Source organism: Medicago sativa, chromosome 5, assembly GCF_051527215.1.
Source record: "Medicago sativa cultivar Bolivia chromosome 5, Bolivia_mono, whole genome shotgun sequence".
NCBI classification, from domain to species: Eukaryota; Viridiplantae; Streptophyta; class Magnoliopsida; order Fabales; family Fabaceae; genus Medicago; species Medicago sativa.
The window spans coordinates 56134729-56153588 of NC_140753.1; the positions used below are offsets into that span (position 1 = coordinate 56134729).

The window sequence follows — 18860 nt, forward strand, 5'->3', positions numbered from 1 at the left end:
AAAGAGTGAGGGTTTGGTTTGATTCGGTAATAAAGCGATAAAGAGGGGTATTTCTGGATTTCTGTAGGAATGTTTGAGTAGGATTTTTATAGTTTTACTCTCATCACAATACAATCATTATTTATCGCAACTTTTTTAAATATTTTTACAAATATATATTTAGGGTCATGTTAACTTGTGCCCTAAGGGCACATGTTAAGGAATCCAAAAAAAGCAAATTTGCATTGGAAAACATGATATTTTAACTTTTTAGAAGTTGACTACTCGGCTTTTGATGCATATATTTCTATAATGAGTTCCTTAACATGTGCCCTTGAGGGCACAAGTTAACATTTGCCATATATTTATTAGAAGTTGTGAAACATTAAATACATTTACTAATATTAAAAAGATAATCATTAAATGATGGAGGTAACAGTGGTGGAAAATGTTCTGTTACGGTGGCGACGAAGTCTTTGGAACGAAAGGTGTTTGCAGACACATTTAGGGATGTAAATGGATATTCATGGATGCGGATAGTGTGATATCTGCGTCCGCTCCGTTGGATAAATATTTTTTGAACAAACCGTTGGATAAATATGAAATTCGTACCCTATCCATATCCGTGCGGATATCATATCAGTTTAGCAGGTAATCCACGGATTTTGAGGTATCCGCGGGTTTATACAGATATCCATGGATAACATTTATAAAAGTAAAATAAAAAATTTGTTTAATTTTTTTTAGCTAAAATTTAGAAACAAAGGTTCTTCACATGCATTTTCTTTTCTTTTTAGCAAAACATAATATTCATACATTACAATAATAACAAAATCATTGATTAAACAAAAACATAAATAATGTCTCTTATATTTAATAAAAATAGAGTTCTTTGATTTGACAAAAGCATAAGTAAAGTTCATCATATTCAACAAAAACAAAACTCTTGTAGCAACAATCCCAACCACTTTCATTTCCTTTTAAATTAAAGGAGCGTAATATCTAATAACTCTCACAATACCTAGGATTTTTTCTTAGGAAATTGAATGATATTAAGGTTATTTATGTAATTTACTTGGTTTAATAGCGGGTATGGATATTCGCGGGTGCGGATACCATTAAATCTGCATCCATATCCATTAATTAACGAGTAGTTAAAAAATCCGTTTATTTTATCCATGGATATCCATTAAGGTATCCACTCCGTGTCCGTGACGGATTTTATCCGCAGATATCCATGGGTGCGGATTTTTTTGCCATCCCTAGGCACATTATCACTCAAACGTTCAAGTCAGTCTGAGAAATGAGATATAATGTGTGAAAAGTGTGGGAAAGGTGAATCATACATTAGGGTGAAGCTAAGTCACCCTTATATACGCTGGTGTGAAAACAATCGTTTCCACGAAGTGTGGCGCCTCAACAGAAGATCATTAGGGGACACGTGTACTGTGTCTGATGCACGGGGGCGAGTTTAGATGCAGTGACGTGAACCAGAATTAGGGTGTTCGCCCAAATGACGTGCGTCGATCCGGCGGGCTCCTTGTCCACGTGTCAGCGTTGGATTAGCTTTCTAGCCGGTTCAGAACAGTTGCCCCTCAAGTTGTTGTTGCCTTTATGGTGCAATGGCTTAGTCATGTGAGACGTTTTAACGAGACACCCTTGAATATTGGGGCCTTCAAGGGTCTTGAACCTAAGGAGGGAAACATCTTCCTTCCATTCATTACGTCCCCTGGACTTTCAACATGTCTGTAGAGTTCTCTCCATTTTTTCTTCTTCCTCTGAACTTTATCTATGGTCTTTTCGCACCTTATTTTACTCCTTTTCTCTGTATTTCTGTTCATCCTCTTCGTTTTTATTCTTTTCTGGGTTGAGAGAGAAAAATGATTGTTTGTTCTGTGAATTCTGGTAAGCTGATGGATTCATCATCAAGTGGTTATACGCCTTCTAGTAGTTATGAAAATACTGATTCTGGTGGATAATGTTGTCATCTTAGGGTTGGTGTTGGCTTTGACTTCCCCCGATAGTTTTAGGGAATCAGGTTGTGATTACTGTTTTCAAGGGGATGTTTCACACCTTGAGATGAGGGAATACATCACCAAGTTCCTTATCGTGGAAGCTTGGTCATATGTATCTGCTAGGGAGATATATTTTGGGGTTGAGAAAACCAGGTTAGTCAAAAAGCTTGCCAAGAATAAGCAAGAACATGGGCTATAGTTGAGGCTGCCGATTTGTTGCAAGAAATTGCAGTCGAAACTTTGGGCGCCATGACAAACACTGAGGGAACTACATTCATTCTTGAACAAGTTCGATTGCACCTAGACCGCCCAGACCTCGGCAGTATTCAGATATTCTCATTAAAGATAAGTCCAAGAGTACTCGATGTAGGTGCCTCTAAGGAAAAGAAGGGCGTTCAGCGAGCGGTTGGCCTTGGAATCGAGATCCTCGACTAGTGCGCCCACCTATTTCTTCCTTGAATGGATCAACCTCCTACTTCTGGAGAAGACGTTTGGTGTTTTGGTTTTTCTTTTTATTATTTATGTAAATCCGATGTGAAGCCCCCTCTTGTAATGATTTGACCATCTTAATGAAAAGAGGTTCCTTTGTTCACTTTGTTGTCTTAAGCTTTAATTCTTGCTTTGTGTCGCGTTGATTTGCTTTATTTCATGTCGCGTTTAATCTTTACTTCATTTTCTTGTGTTCGTCTTGCACCCAGGGGAACATGACCGGTCAAGGTTTATTTCTTGTTTGTTCTGTGAATTCTGGTAAGCTGATGATATTTTTACAAATATATATTTAGGGTCATGTTAACTTGTGCCCTAAGGGCACATGTTAAGGAATCCAAAAAAAGCAAATTTGCATTGGAAAACATGATATTTTAACTTTTTAGAAGTTGACTACTCGGCTTTTGATGCATATATTTCTATAATGAGTTCCTTAACATGTGCCCTTGAGGGCACAAGTTAACATTTGCCATATATTTATTAGAAGTTGTGAAACATTAAATACATTTACTAATATTAAAAAGATAATCATTAAATGATGGAGGTAACAGTGGTGGAAAATGTTCTGTTACGGTGGCGACGAAGTCTTTGGAACGAAAGGTGTTTGCAGACACATTTAGGGATGTAAATGGATATTCATGGATGCGGATAGTGTGATATCTGCGTCCGCTCCGTTGGATAAATATTTTTTGAACAAACCGTTGGATAAATATGAAATTCGTACCCTATCCATATCCGTGCGGATATCATATCAGTTTAGCAGGTAATCCACGGATTTTGAGGTATCCGCGGGTTTATACAGATATCCATGGATAACATTTATAAAAGTAAAATAAAAAATTTGTTTAATTTTTTTTAGCTAAAATTTAGAAACAAAGGTTCTTCACATGCATTTTCTTTTCTTTTTAGCAAAACATAATATTCATACATTACAATAATAACAAAATCATTGATTAAACAAAAACATAAATAATGTCTCTTATATTTAATAAAAATAGAGTTCTTTGATTTGACAAAAGCATAAGTAAAGTTCATCATATTCAACAAAAACAAAACTCTTGTAGCAACAATCCCAACCACTTTCATTTCCTTTTAAATTAAAGGAGCGTAATATCTAATAACTCTCACAATACCTAGGATTTTTTCTTAGGAAATTGAATGATATTAAGGTTATTTATGTAATTTACTTGGTTTAATAGCGGGTATGGATATTCGCGGGTGCGGATACCATTAAATCTGCATCCATATCCATTAATTAACGAGTAGTTAAAAAATCCGTTTATTTTATCCATGGATATCCATTAAGGTATCCACTCCGTGTCCGTGACGGATTTTATCCGCAGATATCCATGGGTGCGGATTTTTTTGCCATCCCTAGGCACATTATCACTCAAACGTTCAAGTCTGTCTGAGAAATGAGATATAATGTGTGAAAAGTGTGGGAAAGGTGAATCATACATTAGGGTGAAGCTAAGTCACCCTTATATACGCGTGTGTGAAAACAATCGTTTCCACGAAGTGTGGCGCCTCAACAGAAGATCATTAGGGGACACGTGTACTGTGTCTGATGCACGGGGGCGAGTTTAGATGCAGTGACGTGAACCAGAATTAGGGTGTTCGCCCAAATGACGTGCGTCGATCCGGCGGGCTCCTTGTCCACGTGTCAGCGTTGGATTAGCTTTCTAGCCGGTTCAGAACAGTTGCCCCTCAAGTTGTTGTTGCCTTTATGGTGCAATGGCTTAGTCATGTGAGACGTTTTAACGAGACACCCTTGAATATTGGGGCCTTCAAGGGTCTTGAACCTAAGGAGGGAAACATCTTCCTTCCATTCATTACGTCCCCTGGACTTTCAACATGTCTGTAGAGTTCTCTCCATTTTTTCTTCTTCCTCTGAACTTTATCTATGGTCTTTTCGCACCTTATTTTACTCCTTTTCTCTGTATTTCTGTTCATCCTCTTCGTTTTTATTCTTTTCTGGGTTGAGAGAGAAAAATGATTGTTTGTTCTGTGAATTCTGGTAAGCTGATGGATTCATCATCAAGTGGTTATACGCCTTCTAGTAGTTATGAAAATACTGATTCTGGTGGATAATGTTGTCATCTTAGGGTTGGTGTTGGCTTTGACTTCCCCCGATAGTTTTAGGGAATCAGGTTGTGATTACTGTTTTCAAGGGGATGTTTCACACCTTGAGATGAGGGAATACATCACCAAGTTCCTTATCGTGGAAGCTTGGTCATATGTATCTGCTAGGGAGATATATTTTGGGGTTGAGAAAACCAGGTTAGTCAAAAAGCTTGCCAAGAATAAGCAAGAACATGGGCTATAGTTGAGGCTGCCGATTTGTTGCAAGAAATTGCAGTCGAAACTTTGGGCGCCATGACAAACACTGAGGGAACTACATTCATTCTTGAACAAGTTCGATTGCACCTAGACCGCCCAGACCTCGGCAGTATTCAGATATTCTCATTAAAGATAAGTCCAAGAGTACTCGATGTAGGTGCCTCTAAGGAAAAGAAGGGCGTTCAGCGAGCGGTTGGCCTTGGAATCGAGATCCTCGACTAGTGCGCCCACCTATTTCTTCCTTGAATGGATCAACCTCCTACTTCTGGAGAAGACGTTTGGTGTTTTGGTTTTTCTTTTTATTATTTATGTAAATCCGATGTGAAGCCCCCTCTTGTAATGATTTGACCATCTTAATGAAAAGAGGTTCCTTTGTTCACTTTGTTGTCTTAAGCTTTAATTCTTGCTTTGTGTCGCGTTGATTTGCTTTATTTCATGTCGCGTTTAATCTTTACTTCATTTTCTTGTGTTCGTCTTGCACCCAGGGGAACATGACCGGTCAAGGTTTATTTCTTGTTTGTTCTGTGAATTCTGGTAAGCTGATGGATTCATCATCAAGTGGTTATACGCCTTCTAGTAGTTATGAAAATATTGATTCTGGTGGATAATGTTGTCATCTTAGGGTTGGTGTTGGCTTTGACTTCCCCCGATAGTTTTAGGGAATCAGGTTGTGATTACTGTTTTCAAGGGGATGTTTCACACCTTGAGATGAGGGAATACATCACCAAGTTCCTTATCGTGGAAGCTTGGTCATATGTATCTGCTAGGGAGATATATTTTGGGGTTGAGAAAACCAGGTTAGTCAAAAAGCTTGCCAAGAATAAGCAAGAACATGGGCTATAGTTGAGGCTGCCGATTTGTTGCAAGAAATTGCAGTCGAAACTTTGGGCGCCATGGCAAACACTGAGGGAACTACATTCATTCTTGAACAAGTTCGATTGCACCTAGACCGCCCAGACCTCGGCAGTATTCAGATATTCTCATTAAAGATAAGTCCAAGAGTACTCGATGTAGGTGCCTCTAAGGAAAAGAAGGGCGTTCAGCGAGCGGTTGGCCTTGGAATCGAGATCCTCGACTAGTGCGCCCACCTATTTCTTCCTTGAATGGATCAACCTCCTACTTCTGGAGAAGACGTTTGGTGTTTTGGTTTTTCTTTTTATTATTTATGTAAATCCGATGTGAAGCCCCCTCTTGTAATGATTTGACCATCTTAATGAAAAGAGGTTCCTTTGTTCACTTTGTTGTCTTAAGCTTTAATTCTTGCTTTGTGTCGCGTTGATTTGCTTTATTTCATGTCGCGTTTAATCTTTACTTCATTTTCTTGTGTTCGTCTTGCACCCAGGGGAACATGACCGGTCAAGGTTTAGCCCCCCCCCCCCTCCCCTCATTCCCCTAGTTGACACTTGGTTTCAGGTGTGTTTTTAGGGGGCGAGACTCTCTACCTGAAGGGTGGCTAGACCTTAGGGGGGTCTGCCACAGTTGTTTAGGTTGTCGTTTCACTTTGTATTGAAAGCCATGGTGACTGTTCGTCTTTGGCGGTTGTTTAGGTTGTCATTTCACTATGTAGTGAAAGACTCGACAACTTTTCCTCTTTAAGGATACTACTTCTTGTAGGTTTAGGACTTTCAGTTTTGTCAATCAAAGAATTTAACAAACGCATTTCTTTTTGAGAGAAAAAGCCGCTGATTTTATTAATATCATGAGAATGGATTTACAATGGGTCTTATATGTGAACTTCAAAAACCAAAACACAGGTAAAATTTGAATAGAAGACCATTAGTACTTAGCTGTTATGGGACATCCACACCTTAAAAATTTGACTATCATTTAGAAAAGTGAAATCATTTCAAAAACTTTTCTAGACATTGTTTAACGCTTTAAAATTCTCATTTTCTTCAAAATTTTCAACTTGGAACAAAATTAAATTTGTACCATCAGATGCATTTTTCAAAACAACTCTTGCTTTAAACTTTACACAAAGTACTTTAAACAAATCACTAAGTACAATTTTCCAATGGCATTTTGATAGTCTCCATTGTATTTGCGTCGTTTACCAGGAGTTTCTGTCTAGAAAATAATTAAAAAGTCTCAGACAAATTTTTTCATACAAAACTCTTAACATTTTCAAAATAGTATTTTGATTCTAAATTTTGTAATCTTTAACCTTTGATCATAAACTATATGTCCATTTTCATCATTTTAAATATAAAGGTCCATCTAACTACGACCTAAGGCAAAATTTTATTTATTTTTGTGACTGAAAACTTAGAGAGAGATTCAACCAGACACCAACATATCAATTTTTTTCCAAAATTTTTCTTAGTAAGATCAATAGGTTGTCTCAATAGAAGTTTATCCATGTAAAGAAAATAATTTTCTAAAACTTTCAAAAACTAAAATATTTTTACCAAAACATTTTTTTCTCAAAATCAAAATTTTCTTTTATACATATACTCATAATGACCCGGTCTATAATATTTGTGAAGGAATAAATGAGAGAAAATTGTTACCTCAATCTTGCAATGTATTCTTGAGAACAATCTATTACAATTGATGACCAAGGCTAAGCCTTGATCTCTCAAGAACCAAAGAAGGAAATAATTTGAAGATGAATGTGACAGATAGAAAGAGACTTGTGGGTAGAGAGAAGAGAAAAAACTTGAAGATGAAGTTGAGGATTGAATTGTCACGTGATCAAATACACTCATGTGTTTGATTTCTAGTCTTAAGTTTTCCTCAACACATAAACATTAAGACTCTAACAATGTGTTAATGCTCTAATCTAAATCTGAATTAATTCAAATTCCTCTCACGTGACATCTCTAACATATCTTTACACACGATATATAACAATAAAATCCCAACGAAAAAATATCAATACAGGGCATTCATGCAATTAACTTTACGGCAAGCTCCTCTACAACAAACTAGAATCAAAGCAAACTTATCCTTGTCAATATATGCAAATTAGACGACAAATCTTAATTCAAAGGGAAATGCTAACAAGTGCCCTAAGGGCACTTGATAAGAAACTTAAAGTAGTAACTTTATCTTGGAAATTGTGCATTCAACTTATTGAAATAGTAAAAAGCAACTTTTTCTACATAAAATTTCACAATTATTTCCTTTTTTGATTCCTTAATCATTGCCCTAAGGGAATTGGTTAGCAAAACAAATTATACTGAAATCAAGGGTCATACAATCGACGACAATTTTTCATATTGGTGTATGACTTCTATGGACTAAGCTACGTATTATTTGTGTTATAGACTAATGAATGTTTAATACATTTTATTATAACAGGGAATTTTATTTTATTTTTTTTAAACCTTCACTCAACGGTGAAAATGGGTGATTATGATCTGGAATTTGGCACGTTATCCAAAACCATTAATTTTTTAGTATAGCACACTAACCATTTGAGTTCAAATAGTTGGCTATATCGACACATAATTTAGAAGAAACATATAACAGTATGTCAATTAGTTGGCTATATCGACACATGTTTAGTGTAATGTGTTAATAGAATTAGGCTAAAGAGCACAATTTCAATGGTTAGACACAAATTTAAGATATTAAAATTGTTGAAAAAAATAAAATATACATCGAGAGTGTAATATCTTAATCTTACCTATTAGTATTTTTAAAATAAAACTTATGATAAATGTATCTTATAATTTCTAAAATATATTATTCAACACAATGAATGATAAAATTTTAGAATTAGGGAATAAGATAAATAAATTTATCGATAAGCATAATCATTAGAAAAATTACTCCCAGATACACAATAAAACTAAGCAGCATACACTTACTATAACCTAAATCAATAACCACTAAAAAAAGTCAGCATTTAGCAGAGGTTATTTTAAGACGGTTTTTTAAACCCCGATTATTCCCGTTGAAAACACAATTTCGTGAATAACCACACAAAATCTTAACTTAGTTAGTTAAATAAACGAGTCAGCCTCCTCAAATAGAAATAAAAAATAAAAAAAACCAGCAGAATATTTCATATACCCAAATAGCATAGCTGTACTAACATAAGACATTTAAAAGGAAAAAATTTAATAACTACTCGTCAACATATAATTGTGGGACACTCTACCTAGTCCACCATGGACCAAGAGCAATTCAATTAAGCACATTTCCTACTAGTAGTAGTCGAGAAATAGAATTAGAAGAGATCAGATGCAGAAGATATAACGTAGACGTAAGTAATTCACCATCTCAAGAAACATTGGTTAACTAAAGAATTATTCAAAGCAAACAAATGATAAACATAAACCGAAGTTGCTTTTCAACTCAAATATGAACTGAGACGGTCAGCAATGTTTGTCGCCGTGCCTGAAGGCACTACGAATAAGGAACACTAAAGTCAAACACTGTCTTTCTAACTAAGATATGTTTCAGACACAACTGATTGTATGAAAACAGCTCAACGGAAATAAATGGATACTTGAGGGATATCAATGTCATTATCATCGCCATCCTCACAAGCCACAACAACATCTATGTGACGACGGTATGAAGGGATTTCCATCTTGGCAATATCCCTTGCTAAATCTACAACTTTTTTGTCCATCCGCTCTTTGTGCCTAGGAAACATGCTATTGAAAAGCAGGCAACTTCCACAAGAAATACTATAAGCATTCAAACCTTTTTCCTTCAGCCAATCAAGAAGCTCCCTGAGAGTAGGATTGTCTTTTATAATCCATCTGTCCCACACAGTCCAACTCAAATCTTGATGCTTGATGACCTTTGCCGGAACTGGCTCAGCCATGGAAAAGAGGGGCAGTGCTAAGTTGGCAAAGGTGTTTCGGTAGTCCTCGAGTTTGTGCCCTCCATCCAAAGCTTTGTAAAACTCCAGACAGACAAGGCCAGTGGCCATAGCAGTTGAGGTTGCAATCGCTGGAATGATCCGCCCAGCAATAAACTTGGCCTTCAGCTTGTCAACTTCAGGAATGCTGTAATTGCGTGCTCTCATGTTGGCAAGCCCAGCTATCACATCCATATGGTAATTTGTATCATCATCCTGCAATTTTTAGGTAGAAATTTTTTTGTCAGCTCTGATTTAAAAAAATAAATTATGTATTGTGAACCCAGATTGGCAGATTCTATCCTAAGCATGTACAAACTTCCAAAATTGCTTATTGAAACCAACAAATACAATTACAAAAAAGAAAGGGCTTCACCAAGCAACAAGGTGAATATTCTGTCAGAAGAAAAAATAAAAATATACCTTCTCAAACTGGATTGGCTTCATCCTGAATCCTGGTGGCAGATTTGACCGCAATCTCTCTAACTTGACAATTAGATCATCAATAACAACGGCATCATCCACAGAAGCAGTAGAGAGACTGGTTGCCTTCTCATCTGTCACTATTTTTGCATCCTTCTTTGGCTGAAAGTCAGGTACTATCATTCTATCAATAACTTCTGCCAACTTTATAGGGTTTTTCACCCAGTCAGGGGTAGGGATACCAAATGTTTCTGCGCGTAGTATAGAGGCTGCCATCAGAAACTGGAGATGACTTGGATCAGAGGAGGAGAACTGCAGTGGACGAGGGAATCGTTTCGGTGCAGACCAAAATGGAGCTCCAGTACTAGTTGCAGCATCCTCAGGAAAAGTATAAGCTAACTGCTTCACTCGGTTAGCAAAATAATCTTCAAACCTGTGAATAAAAAACCATGCTTGAGTGTAGGACATACAGATACAGATAAAACTAATATACACCGGCAAGAATTAATATAAATAAAACATATATTATCAAGCAAACATACTTAAGCCTGGCCCAAGTAATACAATCTTCAAAAGCCTCGCACTTCTCCTTGTCCAAGCATTCAAGAACGCGCTCCAAATTATCCCTTGCCTGAGCATCACCAGCATTCTTCATAGCATTAGTATATTCACTTGGGTTGGATAAATATGCATTTACTTCAGCTGGAGTTTTCTCAAGCAAACCCTCAAACTCTGATCGAGCCCAAGTCAAGCAGTGGTCAATGTTGTGTGGAAATGAATGAACAGTACACATCGGTGCTTGTTTCTCAGGGGGATCTCTTGAGGCACCATAGTTTTCTGTTAGGTGGGGAATGACCATCTGGGTATTGCATTTAGCTCCAAGAGTTCCAGATTCAAGAAGTGGTTTCTGGAAATATAGGCATCGCTGATCCACGTATAGTCTTGCATTCACATTATCTAGTGCATTAATCACAACACTCAAGTTTTCCCAAAAGGTATCATGAAACACATTTTCAGTTTCAGAGCTAACACGGTTCTGCAGAGCTTCAATATTTAGTTGAGGGTTTATAGATTCAGCAGCTGTTGCAGCAACTGTGGACTTCGCCTGGCCAATATTCCAATCGCGGAAGAGGAACTGCCTGCTTAAGTTACTCTTCTCTATGACATCATCATCAGTGACTGTAAGCTTCCCTTGACCTCCACAAGAAACTCCCATTAAGGCAAGATTCTTTAAAAATTCACATCCCAGTGCACCAGATCCAACAACAAACACTTTAGCATCTTCAAATTTCTTCTGTAACTTTTGCCCAAAAACTGAAATCTGAGCATCGTAACGACTATTTATTGGTTTTAAATCATTAGGATGCAATGGTTCTGTAGGAAGTGATTCCACAGAGTCGAAATAGAAAAACTGCAGAGATCATAAGAAAAACAGAAGTTAAAAACCACAAATACAACTTCGACTGGAAGGAATGCAAGGTATTATAATTTCCGGGGAGGGGGCGAACTCAATACCGCAAGAAGAAAAAAGAAGTTAAAAACATGATATTTACCAACAGACTAGGTATTTTTATATGCCAAGCAAACCATATTAATCCAAGTATATCTTTGAACTGTTTTAATCTCTTTTGACAATGCCTCAATGTTTGGCTTACTGTTAGACAGGGATTGTTGTGCAGGCAGAGGGAAGAACATGCAATGCATGAATGCTTGGGAAAACCATGGATATTATAAAGGAGGTCCAGAATCCAAACATTTAAATGATGATCAAGACCAAATTTCACTTATTATGAGGCATCAGCTTCAACCGAGTGCCTTGCTCAAAATATTGGAAAGCTTTTTTCGAAAGATCCAATATCAGATATAAGTTGTATTTGTTTAAAATATTATGCCCAAGAATTATTTATACAAAAGACTAGAGAAGATGCATAGTTCTACTTCTAGAAATCCCAAATGAAGCAGCAAAAAGAACAAGCAAAACTCAAATGGCTGGCTAACTTGGGAGAAATTTAATGGCAAAATACCTCCATAAGGGCTAACGTCATTTGCAGCGCCCAATATTTCAAAATACAAGAGGATATAAGGATTAACAAGAAATATCAAATACCTGAAACAGTGGATGAAATTTGCCAGAGCATGCTTTGACAACCTCTTGTCCTACAATTCCACCAAACATGGCAGCCATAGGGTTCAATACTGCCCTAGCACCAAAGGCAAATTGCTGTAGAAGCTTGGGATTCACATCTTCCAACCTTCCATCACCTAAGTTACCATTAATATTATTGGCGATAGAAATGAATTTATGTGCATCTTCCTCTGAACCAGCGACAGGGAAGCGGCCTATCTCAGAAATGAACTTATCCAGAGCCTGGAATGCTAGATGCAGTATAGGTGGGCGGTCAAACTTAGAAAAATCGCTAAGAAGAAATTCGCCTGGATCATTGAGTGCTTCCCTTAGAGGTTTGAAGTTCAAAACCTGTGGTTGTTTGGCCTGTGTGACAATACCACCTTTTTCATAGGCACCATAGTTTGTGGTGTCTTCTTCAAGAGTGAATGAATATGCTCTAGCATTTTTAATCTTTCTTGGCTTTCCGTCATTCAACTCTTTCATACCATGAACTTCAGAGAATACAACAAGGTCTCCATCCTGAAACTCAAGTCTCTCATCATCAACACAAGAAACTAGAGCAGGGTTGTCATTGCTGATGGACGCAATTATTCCAGTATGTGGTTCCTCTCCATCGACATCAACAACAGTAAACTCAGGCCCAAAATCACAAAACACGGAACCAAAAAGACCTCTAACTTCAGTTTTAATAAAAGCAATTGGAGGCTGATGACTGTGGCAGTAATCATTGAACTCAACAGCTTTCTCAAGACTGACTTCAGTAAAAACAACAGCCTACAAGACAGTTATAATAAAAATATTTAAATTTATTCAAATAAGTCAGAAACAAATGGACGCACTATACAACTACAAAGAAGGACAAGTTTTACTGAAATGGTCAAGTAAATTCAAACTAGCTCTTCTCACATGACTTCATTAATTGATCTACAATAGAATGATGTTATTTCCCTTCACATTTCTACCAATTATATATAAAAAATAAAGTAACCATCAGAATTATTGTGTGACTGTGATAGACGGTCTACAACAATATAAGGTAATGAACACACTTGTCTCCAATCATGTTATTGTTGACGGTCATTCCACCTAACATCTAATATCACATCAACACTTACAAAAACCTTAACATTACATACATATACTGTGTTGTTTAAGATTTTAAGCAAGAAATATGTCTCATTTACTTCAAAATTATATAAGAAATGTTATCTACATTAACACTTCCAAAAACTTTAACATTACATACATAAACTGTGCTGTTTAAGATTTTAAGCAAGAAATACGTCTCATTTACTTCAAAATTTCATAAGAAATGTTATCTACAATATATTGGCTTAAAACAATAGTCACATACATGTGACCCGGTTTGCAGCTATTCTTCTTTTAAAAATGTTTGGGACATAAAAAAATAACATGAAAAATTAACCAATTAATCATAGACCCAAGACCAATAACTAAAATATTACTCTAATATGTATGATATGTGACGAGTGGCATTATTTCTGTAAGATATGTGACGAGTGGCATTATTTCCGAAGTATGACATAAAGTTGAGAAATAGCTCAAGTACTAGATTAATAAGGGTGGCTCAAGCACCGAGCAATTAAAGAAAAATAATTGGTAATGGCTAATGTTCTACCCTCACCACATCCTAAGAACAAAAGTTACCAATTCAATGATTAGTAATAATAGGAGTGAAGTTTCTCTTGTAAATAATGGGCCTCTCATCTTTTATCACGACTCTCCTAATTCGCAACTACCATAACTGTCTCATGAGTTGGGTTTTTCTATACTATTATTAATCTTAGTTATACATTCAATTATTTTATACTGTAAACTTTAGAATTAGAATAGACAATGGCCACCAAAATAATGACTTCAGTAAACATTAATCACCAATTTAATATAAACCTAAAACCAAGAGCTAAAATATCACTCTTATTTATGACAGATACAGTTCTGAGAAAATGCTCAAGTACTAGATTAATAATGGTGGCCCAAGCACAGAGCAAGTAATGAAAAGCTATTGGTAATTGCTAATGTTCTATCCTCACCATATTCCTAAAAAAAGAAAGTTAATAATTCCATGATTAGTAATAACAGAGTGAAATTTTACCCCGTAGAATAATATGCCCCTCATCTTATTATGACTCTCTTAACAATACGCCTCCCATCTTATTATGATTAGTTATATCTTCCATGATTTTAATAATGTAAACATTAGAATTAGAATAGACCATACTCCCTAGCCACCAAAATAATGACTTCCATAAACATTAATCACCTATTATGCAAATGAATAGCCTTCATTCAATAATTTCAAATATTGAAATCTTTAAATCCCATTCTACATAATTAATGCACAAACTTGCAGAGTTCTAGTTTTGTAGTCAAGAGAACTTCCTCAAATTCCAAACTAAATACAGGTTCCTATCAAGCTTTAGTAACGTATTTATTTTATTATTTTAACTGGTTTCAAAACACCTCATCTCAGAGTTCAAAGGAAGTCTAAATACACATTGGGACATCCGTGTCTTTACAGATAATAGTATGTTAGAGTCTGCACACGTGCTGTATAAGTAATATAACAAAAGAGCTGAGCATGTACTATTATATAACTAGCAGAAATATAAATTCCAAGTATATGTGATGTGCTCGCCCTGTACAGATTCATAATGCAAATACATGATTTCTCAGATCTCATTTTCTCATTAGTTTCTCACATTCCTCACTTTATCATAGATTCATAGTACACGGTACAATTAAGATATTAGTAAAAGCAAATAACCCAGAAATGTAAACCAAATAGAGAGAAATATGTTAGCAATATAGCATGTGAAGATGAAACAAAGGCTTAGCACTAAATGCCTCCATAATCTTATTTCATTTTCACAATGGCATTCTACTTTTTAATCATTATAATAGCCAGGTTTTGTAGTTGATATGCATCCATTAAATAGTGTAGCATATGTTAACTATGCAACGGAAGATCTGGGAATGCGTATAAAAATGCAAGATTAAAAGTTTGTCATTTCAATATTAAGGTGTGAATAAGCAAAATCATTTCCTACAATTCCATACACAATCACTTTATATATGGTAGATATACATACGAATGCATTAAAAAAACTGAGTAGAGAGCAAAAGTAGAAGTACCTGGAAATTAGAAAGTTGTTCTTTGGTCAGCTTAGTTGTCAAGCTTAGTACAAGCACTGCGTTATTGAGTTCCTGCAGCTTACTGACAGAAGCCACTGCCCTGTTTTTACCAAGATCATTTTCTGAAAACACAAAGTTGCTGGACAAATCCCATAACTCTACAGTCCCTTCATCGTGCAAGGTTACAGATTTTACACCAGCAAGAATAAGATTCTTTGCTGCATGCAGTAAATTTCAATCCAAGGCATTAGAAAAAGCTGACATGTTGGAATTTTTTATCACTAAACTGTTAAAAATAAAACATGAGACAAATGAAATATTTCAAATTGCAAAGCAAAGATCTCTCAATTAATGATTTTAAATTGAATGGGACGTATGTTAGTACCTTTATCATTTTTGGAATTAGGATTGGGATGCATGCATGATGCCATGATCCATAAACCTTACAGTGTTCTATAACCATAGAGATCTAGGGTGTGGTTGGAGAGCGATTTTATTAAGGTAGCATTCGGAAGGTTATTTTAGAAATACTTGTAAAAATAGCTTATAAAATGTTCAGATTCAGACTATTTTCAGCTTATTTTCCTAAGCTCCGATAGCTTATTGTAATAAGCTAACATTCAAAGCAGAGTTTACCCTATTGCCTCTTCGTTTGTTGAAAATACTATTTCATAATCTCTTCAATAAAATGTATATTCAAACACACCTCGTGAACACTTGTCTAATAAGTAATAAGCTATTCTAAGGAGTTCAACTAAATGTTAACTTATAAGCTATCCGAAGACGTTTATCAATGGGAGTATGGGCATATAAAAAATAATTGCTACACGAGTATCCAAACCAAACACTAACATAAATACTTATATCAAGAGATAAATTCAAATAAGATTCAAACTTCAACGTAATAAGTTCATGTTCCAAATTCCGTATATTAAAACCAAACACTAAAATAAATACTTGCATCAAGAGATAACTTCAAACAACCAATAAGTTTCCCTTTCAAATGCCCTTTAATTGCTATTGTTTATCATATAAAGTACCCTATCTTGAAAAGCAAATAAAAATGAATCATGCCTAGTGGTTTGTTTGGAAAGTACAATAAGATAGCTTATAATTGATAGATAGCTTATAGATTATAAGCTTATATGACTAAAATGGACATGTTTGGTAACCTTCATTTTCTCATGAGATTATAGCTTATTTTTACTAGCGTATATCGTTTTCTAATAAGCTAATTTAAGTAGCTTATAGGTTAACATTTTTCTCTCAATTTTACCCTGCTAATTTAATTGAAAAAAATAATCAGATATTAATTAAACATATATTTTTATGTTATTTAATATTACAAGCATTGCTCAGCCGTTAATTTCATCAAACACTGCAAGCTGTCACCTAACTTATCAGATATCCGCTATTTCTTACCAAATAAAGCCTAAATCTATCCGCTATTTCTTCCCAAATAAAGCCTAAATCTATCAAATCAAGAAACATCATCAACACATTTATTAGTAAAAAAGGAATATTTTATTACCAATCTCAACACCAAGTCCCAACATCCCCTAAACAATAACACTAAAGCACAAAAACCTCATAGTCTCACGACCGAACAAGTAGCTCATAGCTTAAAGCTTATAGGTTATCATTTTTTAACAATTTTACCCTTGTTATTTTAATTAGGAAAAAATTAACTATTAAGTAAACATATTTCTTTATATCATTTAATATTAATAAAATTTTATCAAACCCTGCAAATTCAATCAGCTTACTACTTATCAGCTCTCAGCTATCTTATCATCAGCTACCCAGTATAAACTATGTTATCAGCTATCAGCTATTTCTTACCACACAAAGCTAGATCTATCAAATCAACAACACATAAGTTAGTTAAAAAGAGCGATCATATTATTACCAATCTCAGCACCAAGTCCTCGCATCCCGGAAACAAGAACACTACTCGCGAAAAGCCTCCTCATAGTCTCCCTACCATACACAGCAAGCTGCCTGCTATGCAGATCCTCATCAATCTCCTGCGAGTTAGAATTTCCAAAAGCCATACTCGACGCCGCAATCAAATTCCCGGTACTGTTATTGTTATCGCCGCTGCTACTGAAACTCTTGTCACTCTCGTTCACCGTCGATTCACCGTTCCGCACCTTCTTAACTGAACCTAAGTCGCTGTTGCTGTTGTTGTTAATCGGTTCTTCTACAACAACTTCTCCTTCACTAAGTCTCTTTTTTGGAAGCATATGGTGAAATAATCTGCTGAATACGCGGCGACAAAAACACACCATCAATAATATCAAAAAAAACAAAACAAAATTAAGAAGATGAAAATAAAGTGATTAAGTTCGAATCGAATCGAATCGATGAAATTGAAAAACCCTAAGAAGCGAATCGATAAAATTGAAAAACCCTAAGAAACATAGGAATAAGATGATGAATCTGGAAACGTACCGATAAGGAAGAAAAGAATGGAATCTGATCGGAATTGAGAGAGAAAGTTTCGTATTCTTTTTCTTTCGTTCGGTTTGGAACTGTGTAAAGAGCGTAATAGGGTTTGGTTTGATTTGGTTATAAAGCGAGAGAGACAGGGGTATTTCTGGATTTTTGTAGGAAAATGTGTTTGAGTTGGAGTTCTTCTAGTTTTACTTTTCTAGCAAGTAACAAGTAATGAAGGGAGGCCGAATTGGTAATAATATTAACAACCATATTTTTAAAATTTGGATTGGTCATCGACGACTCGGTAAGTACTAACATTGGTCGAAGCACCGAGTCATTAATTGAAGTGTATGACTGAATTAGATTGAATTGAATAACTCGATTATATGACTCGACCTATATAAAAATTAGGTAGTTGCATGCATTTCCTCATGACATTTGGGTTATAGAATGGGCAACACTTCGTTGCTGCATGTATTCTTCTTGACATTTGGTTTGTTGCATGTATTCCATGACTCATGACACTTGGTTTCAGAGCCGGCCCATAGCCCGTCGAGGTTGGGCTATGTCACTAGGCCTCCAATTTTTTGGAGCCCAAAAAAAAAATTTGGAGCCCAAAATATTTTTTTTATATGTAAAACCCGAAAATGCAAAAATATTCAATTTGTTTAGCGTGCTGCAGTTGCGTAGCCTGTTTCTGTTGAGTGTGAGGTCACTGGTTCAAGTCCCACCAAAGTGTGATTTTTAATAAAAAAAAATAAATTAAAATGACTTATTTATTTGTTTTGGGGCCATAATTTAATTTTTTTTTCATCCCTTATAAAACTAAAACTGGGCCGCCTATGAATTTGTTAAGACAACCCTGCTTGGTTTATTACATGAGTAACATTTGACTTGATGCATGCATTCCTTTTGATACTTGGTTTGTTGCATGTATTATTGAGTCATGACACTTGGTTTATTGCATGGGTAACAATTAACTTGTTGCATGTATTTCTCTTGACACTTGGCTTGTTGCATGCATTCCTCACAAATTACCACATTTGGTTTATTGCATGGGTAACACTTGACTTAC

General features: G+C 35.6%; 1 protein-coding gene across 2 annotated transcripts; it reads right to left on the bottom strand.

The window, feature by feature from the left end:
• Window positions 1-9041: 9041 nt before the first annotated feature.
• LOC146923283 (ubiquitin-activating enzyme E1 1-like) lies at window positions 9042-17892 on the bottom strand. 2 transcript variants are annotated; one of them, XM_085716054.1, is made up of 7 exons: window positions 17801-17892; window positions 17256-17605; window positions 15347-15564; window positions 12170-12964; window positions 10605-11473; window positions 10063-10495; window positions 9042-9855 (listed from the first exon to the last, which is right to left on the bottom strand). In XM_085716054.1, exons 2-7 carry the CDS (start codon window positions 17590-17592, stop codon window positions 9259-9261), a joined length of 3249 nt encoding a protein of 1082 aa, XP_085572180.1. In that variant the 5' UTR covers window positions 17593-17605; window positions 17801-17892; the 3' UTR covers window positions 9042-9258. The 2 variants fall into 2 exon arrangements, with proteins under 2 accessions (XP_085572180.1, XP_085572181.1); XM_085716055.1 differs by having other exon boundaries at window positions 17256-17608.
• Between the last annotated feature and the right edge of the window lie 968 nt (window positions 17893-18860).